General features: G+C 41.4%; 1 protein-coding gene across 1 annotated transcript in view; it reads right to left on the bottom strand.

Moving 5' to 3' along the window:
- Positions 1 to 633: 633 nt before the first annotated feature.
- Positions 634 to 7048, bottom strand: part of LRP3 (LDL receptor related protein 3) — a 43271-nt gene continuing 36856 nt past the window's right edge. The window contains exons 7-8 of the mRNA XM_019473017.1: positions 5904 to 6036; positions 634 to 4983 (exon numbers count right to left, since the gene is read on the bottom strand). Coding sequence (XP_019328562.1) covers positions 4171 to 4983; positions 5904 to 6036 — 946 coding nt within the window. The 3' untranslated portion in view covers positions 634 to 4170. The remainder of the gene's footprint in view (positions 4984 to 5903; positions 6037 to 7048) is intronic.

Genomic DNA, 7048 nt, shown 5'->3' with positions numbered 1-7048 from the left:
TTATCCCTCTGCATCAAGCTGTGTCCTCCCGTACTTCATGGCTACGGATAAATCTGGACGACCATAAAGTCTGTCCAATTCTCTTCAACACAGATAAGGATTTCCAAGTCTGTAGAGTAAATCTCTGCCAACACAAAATAACTCGGCCTCCACCTTCTACTGAAGAACAGCAGGACAGAGCCAGCGGTACCCTCCAAAGCACAGACTGGGAAGGGGAAGCATCAATAAAACAAGCATTGCCCTCAGCGATGGGAATGAGAGGCTGTACTTCAGAAATGATTTTTTTTTAACCACCTAGAGTCATACATTTCAGGACTTCTTTTTGTTATTTGGGGTATATGCATACATGCATTTTAAAGGCAGTTGTATACAACAGTGAATTGCTAGTGGTAAGGTTTCACATTTACTATCTAAAAAAGTGATGCACCTCCACAGCTTCAGCTACCAGAAAAAGCAGATAAAAAAACCAAAACCAAAACCACCCAAAGCAAAACACAAACACCCCGACCCTTCATATTCACGTCAACACATTGAGCCATGGGTTGGCATATGCAGAGTCAGAGTCAAACAAAGGCTGTGGGAGTACAATTTAGGCACCCTCGATCTTTGGTGAGTGACAGTCAGAAACCCAGTCTCTGGGCACGTGAAATTTTATTAAAAATTAAGAGATCCAAAGCACAAGCAAAGTATGATGATGCCCAGCATCTTACTTGCTTAGTATCATTGTCCAGGAACCAGCAGACATCAGCAACCACGATGCCATACCTGAACCATATACCTGTACGTATGTTACTCTAAAATGTTCTATCTAAATGAATATATACAACATGTAAATAAAAAAAACCAAAAACAAAGCAGAGAACAGAAAAAGAAAACAAGTACATTTAAGGGATGTTACAGAGTCATACACAGCTGGAAGGTGCCAGAATTTCAAACAGAAATATTCCCCATGTTTTAATAGCAGTAAGAGAAAAACGTAACAGGGTCACTTTTCCCTTAATGCTGCCTATGAGCTTCCATTCTTCTTAAACCTGTGTAGGTATTCTCTATTCAGAGATTTTTTTAGGAAGGTTTTTTTGGCTGCTTGGACAGGGGAGTTTTGTAGCTTTTTTTTTTTTTTTAAGATCTTAAATACTTTGTTTCCCTTCTGTCTACAAAAATCCTTAAAGAGTGCAGAAAAGCATTACTAAAGTAACAAAAAATTTAACAGATTTATTAGCTGATTAATGTTCAGTTGTATAGTCATTGAAGTGTGGAATTTTCCACTGAGCAAAGAAATGTAACAATGAGCTCTTCCTGTTCACGGCTGGCATAGTAGCAGTTTTTTTCCCTTTTTTTTTTTTTTTTAAGAAGTTCTGAATACAAGGAGGCAGCTTACATGAAACAGAACTTAGGTGTCCTCGAGGATGGTTGATTCACTGCTAAATGCTTACAAGAGCTGGAGGAAGGGCAGACGTACGCTACGGCAGACTGTGGTTTCTTCAGATATTGACATTCCAGGACACTGCAACACACCTGTTTGTGCTCACAGCACAGATATAAAGGTTTCTTCTGCAAAATTAACAGTAAATTTGTGACTCCTCCCTCCAAGGAATGAGCTAGGGGAGCCAGGAGAGAATACTGTCTTGCAGAATACAAAAGTTAGGTGCTTACAAAGAGCACCAGGCTTGTACCTCTCGATGCAAGGCTATAAATTCCAGTAGTAAGGGCTGTGAACATTTCTGTACACTTCAAGCATCAAATTTTCATTAACCTGGATTTTTTCAAGTTTCTAAAAATAAAACCTTCTCAATGAAATTTCCACTGAGTTACCAAATGGATCAGTACACAAAATATGCACAATATAATTAAGAAATTATGTGAAGTTACATATCTTGAAATAAAATACAGTGTTAGCTGTTCAGGGTTGTTCCCAAAATATAGCAGTATTCTGAAGTACATATATTTCAACTTTAAAAGCCTTACAGTGGTGACAGTTTAAGGCATAGTATGATCAACATTATTTTATTATAGAAATACATTTCTGTAACAGAATTAAATATATACTTATTTCTAAGGTCCTTCGTATCTGCACAATATTAACCTTGAAATATAATCTTCCTCCCAATTATAATTAACTACTTTACACATACAATTCTGTGTATTTAAAATTACCTTTAGACCAAAAAAAAAAAGACAATACAACCTGTAGCCTTAGATGCAAACAACAACCCTGGCAGTGTAACGACTACAGTACATGGCCTTGCAAAGGTGGAATGTACCTAAAAAGTTTACAAATGCTGTGAAAGCAACATCTCTTTCAAAACTACATTTCCTTTGATGAAATGAATTCTGATCACAAAAGCACTTGGAAAAAGTGAGTGAGCAGTATTTATTTAATGTAACTACGACTCTTACTTGTTATGCATTTTGCCACAAGCCCTTCCTGCTATTAATGCCCTTAAGGAGTTTGAATCTTCTGCCTCTGGAATGCACAGTATGAAACCAGTTTGCAACTGGGAAAAAAAAACCAAAACACCAAACTTCAATTTAATCCTTCCATGTTACAGTTCAGTAAAGCCAAAGTCCTATTCCTTGTTCTTTCTAAGGCACTCCCCCAGAGGGAGTCCTAGTAAAAGATCCAGGGCAAAATATAGCCCATTTAAAGGAAAAAAATCTTTGACACTTTGACGTAAACTTAACTGTTCACTGCGAAAGCCTGTTTGCCTTTCCAGCCAGGAGGGTCCAGTGGACAGCCGAGCCCAGGTCCACCTCAATTTTACAGGTTCAGTTAATAACTTCGGGCAACTTGAATTCCTACAGCAGTAATTCAGAGCACTCAGGCATTTACAGAGTAGCAGCATCAATTCCTATATAAAGCATTTTAGTTTGTCACTGTCTCACAGGGGAATTGAAGCAGAGCTCTTGTTAGAGCATGGGGGAGCCTGGACAATGCCCCATCCATCGCAACAGGGCCAAGCTATCACACAGCAACATTCTGTCATTCTGCACTGAGTCACTCCTGGTTAAGCAATGTCACCCTTCTTCCAGGTAAATAACTTGCTTGCTTTTAATTACACTCTAAAAAAAAAAAAAAAAAAGGCACCAGTTTACATTTAAGTGTTGTACAATCCACAGTGTGAGCTTTGAAAATGGCACTGATCTATTTCAGTTCTTAAAAGAAAAAAGCAAACAAAAATATCTAAAAATAAAAAATAAAAAAAATATTTATACATGTGCACCTAGGTAGCAGATTTACAAGCAAACTTGTGAAGCAGATTTTATTTCAAAATAAAATAGCAGTCTGATCCTGACAGTTACCAAGTGCTCAGTGCTTCCTACTGCAGCCAACGGGAGCTGTGAAGCCTCAGTATCCTTCAGGGCACACCCAAAGTGGTATAATCATAAAAGTCCCTGAAAACAGAAGGGAGGAGGGGGAGGAGGGGAAAAAGAGGGTAGGGAGAAAACAAAAAAAGAAATATTGCTGCAACTGGGGTTGAATGCACTCCGCTTATACTGAGCACTGCTAATCTCTTATTACAAAGCTGTAGCAGATAAGACACCTGGCATCATTCTGGGTATTCCATAGAGAAACTTTGGTTTTAGTGGATGCCTCAAGGTACATATGGCCATCAAAACATTTCTGAAGGAAGCAAAGGAAGTGAAAAATTTCTATAAAGAGGAAGCTACAAAGGATTTTATTTCCTTCTAAGTATTTTTAATTAAAATTGAATTTTAATTAAATTACGATGTGTAAAAAGACAACATTATTTCTAGTTTAGTACTCATAGTTACAATGACTGGTGCCTGCCCCAGATTCCAACAGAGTTCTCTAGTTTCAGTAAGACCACTTGAAAAGCAAAGAAACACTAATTCCCTGAACGCAGAGTGAATAAATGCACAGAAGAAATACCAGAGGATGGAGATGCCTCCAAACTGCAGTGACACACTCTTGCTCTCCTAGCCCCTGACATCGTATACTGGCCTACTTCGGCCCCACTGGAGTTTCAGGAATAGCAATGAAGACAAAAACTTGTCCCATTTAGTCTTGTACTGTACTCCCTGGGGGATTAAAGCACACTGGTTTTAAGAGACAAAGTTGAGAGCACAGACATACCACCTATCATCAAAGTGCACTGTCATATAAACAATGAAGTTACAAAATTTACAGGGCCAAAACAAAACTTTTTATTAGCAAACAAGTAAAGATTCATCATCACTGGTATTAATTTCGGAGAGGGGAGTAGAGGACTCTAATATTGGCACTTCCACAGAATGGCAACAAGCCGCATGAATACCCAAAGGCTCCTCCCGGTATGAGTTAGGGCAACATCGGTTTTGTCCATCCACTTGGATATGAACATTCATAGGGCTGTCTGAATAAGCAGACTCCCACTTTTTTAAGGGTAACCTACACGGCTCTTCACTCAGTGGATGACTTCTACTTAAACTACTGCCCTCTGGGACAGTCCTCCTGGATGCTGACCCTCCATGGATCGTTTCTGTGACACTTTCAGACAAAGGATCTCTGAAAGCCTTTCCTGAATCCGCTTTTCTGGACTGCTTAAGCTCACTGCCAGAGGTCTCACCACCTAAAGATTTATCAGCGTGTCCAGCCTCAGGCTCTGCATGTGCAGCTGTGCAAGTATTCGGTAAGACATTTGAAGGCGATGGCTCTGTGATTTCAGTCTCTGGCTGCAAGCTGCTACATCCAGCTTCTTGTAGGCCCCTGGCTTGGCCGTGGGCATCTGCCTCTAAACTAGGTCCTTCGGGAGAAGGTGGAGGACTCCGAATAGTCCCATCAGCACGGTTGATGATTCCATCACCCAGGGTAGTCTGTGAAGTGCGGGCGGGCGTCAGGAGTGGGATCTGTCCTCTCACCCGAGGTCTGTGGAAGAGTCTGTTCCAGAGCCTGCCCAAGCGCCGCCGAGACGAGCTCCGTCTTGACGAGTGTCGTCTCATCTGCCTCCTCATAGCTGTTCGAATGTTCTGCAGCACAGAAGCCTGTAACACAGATGTAACAAACTATGATTTCACACATACTCAAAAGACTTCTCCTAAACCTTGTTCTTTCCACTAGTATATCCACCTTACCAGAATTCTCAGACTTGATCCCTACACTTCCTTGTTAAATGCGTATTTTCTAATGAACTATTTAAGAATACCAAAGACAGCTCTGCCTGTACCAAAAGACTCTCCCTTGAAGTGTTTCCTTTATGAGTTTAAGCTCTACTTGTCTGCCCAGGAAGATGCTCCACTCACACGATCAGACCACTACTAATGAACCAGACTGCAGACCACTGAGTCCTCTATCATCAGCAATAGCAGAGGATCCTCAAAAGCTGATGACAACAGCACAGAAGAAAGGCCAAGGCAAACTACTTCTCCACTTGCGTAACAAACTACAAGAGCTTTATCACACTAGGAACTGCATCACAGTTGGATACTTTCAACAGAGCACAGGAGATTTTTGAGAACTCAGCAATGAAATAGAAGAATGACTTAATGGCTTCCCAGTGTAATGTATTTGTAAATGAAAAATAGCCCAGAATTTCCAAAAAATGCTGCTAGAGACCTTACTTTCTTATCGCTTCAGGCACATTTACAGTTTCAGCTTGAAAAGCCTTTTTTCTATTTACTTTCTGACCTTTGTCTCTGTTCATTCTATCTTGATGTACAGCAAAACAGCATGTGGTTATCTCACTGCTGTTCCCTAACACGTAAACACATTTAATGCGTTCAAAACTACCCACAGCACCAAGATGCATAACTGTGGTTCTTCAGCTCCAAGTAAAACATACACATTTTTATGAGACTTCCATAAAATTAGCACAGCTACTGAAAGAATACAGTTCCAGATTGATTCTATCTGATTTATAGCAGTTTGGCTGCTGATAGGTTCATTGGCACTTGCGTCTCCATACTTGTGATGCATTGTACACAGGGAAGTCTTCAACTGGGGGGATAAGTCCTTGTGCAATCAGCTGCCCATAGGAAGGTGGAGCTTCCCGCCGCACAAACTCTGCCTCAAGTCGCGTCATCTGGGTCTCAAACGCTCTGGAAACAGAACCAGAGGGAAAACATAGAAGAGAAGTAACAGTCAGTTTGTCCTGCCTCCCTCACATTAATGTATAAAAGCAGTGCAGAGGGCTTCACACTAGCAGCAAAAACGCAAACCTTCAACTAGGCTCCATGAAAATCTTATCAGGATGCTAAAATAAACAAAAGGAGTAAGAGCAGAGGGTATAAGAATCAGTGAATCAAATCAGCAAACTCTTTGGTGCAGTCCCAGGTTGGGCTCTGTGGCAACTGAAGTTTTTTCAGTTGGCCAGCTTACACTAGTAACAGTGATAACTTGTTCAGCAAGGGCCCAAAGGTTATTTTTGGAAAAGACAACATTAAGAACTGGAAACAATCACACAACAGGGGCAGCTTGCAGCTGCAGAGAGCTTTGGCTGTCCTGCCAGAACCGAGGCACTGAGGTTCCCAATATAGCACAGCGGCTGGTTTCCAGCTCCTTAATCATGCAGATTTGATCAGGAGAGAATGTAAAGCACACTGCGCTGAAAACACAAATGGTGTCAGCAGCACGGCACAGAGCTGGTGCACACGACAAGAGATGGGCTTCAGAAAGTCCCTTACGACTGTTTCCCAAAGGGCAGAACCAGGCTTGCACAAACACACAGAACACAGACACAGAAACACACACTATCCATACAGCAAGGCATATAAGGACCGGGGGAAAGGGGCACAGCTCACACCAATGGGAACAGTGGAGGTAAACAACTCCTGCTCAGAACGGGCCCCGCCACTGCAGGACACCGCTTTTAGTAGAACTGAGGACTAGAGTCTTTGGGGAGGGCAGGGGGAGAATTAGTCAGTTCAGATTCAGCAAAGACTTCACTTTAACAGTTCAGCATTCAGTTTTTGGCAGTGCAAGGGGTTTGTTGCAGGAGGAGGAGGTGAGAGAGGAAACTGCTCAAAACAGTTTTGATTTAAGTTAGATACAGGTTCTGCCAGGCTGCACAATAAATGTATATTTCTCATAGGCCATGGAAGAGCTGACATT

This window comes from Aptenodytes forsteri, unplaced genomic scaffold (genome assembly GCF_000699145.1).
Source record: "Aptenodytes forsteri isolate BGI_AS27 unplaced genomic scaffold, ASM69914v1 Scaffold70, whole genome shotgun sequence".
NCBI classification, from domain to species: Eukaryota; Metazoa; Chordata; class Aves; order Sphenisciformes; family Spheniscidae; genus Aptenodytes; species Aptenodytes forsteri.
This window is presented reverse-complemented; position numbering and strand designations above follow the sequence as displayed.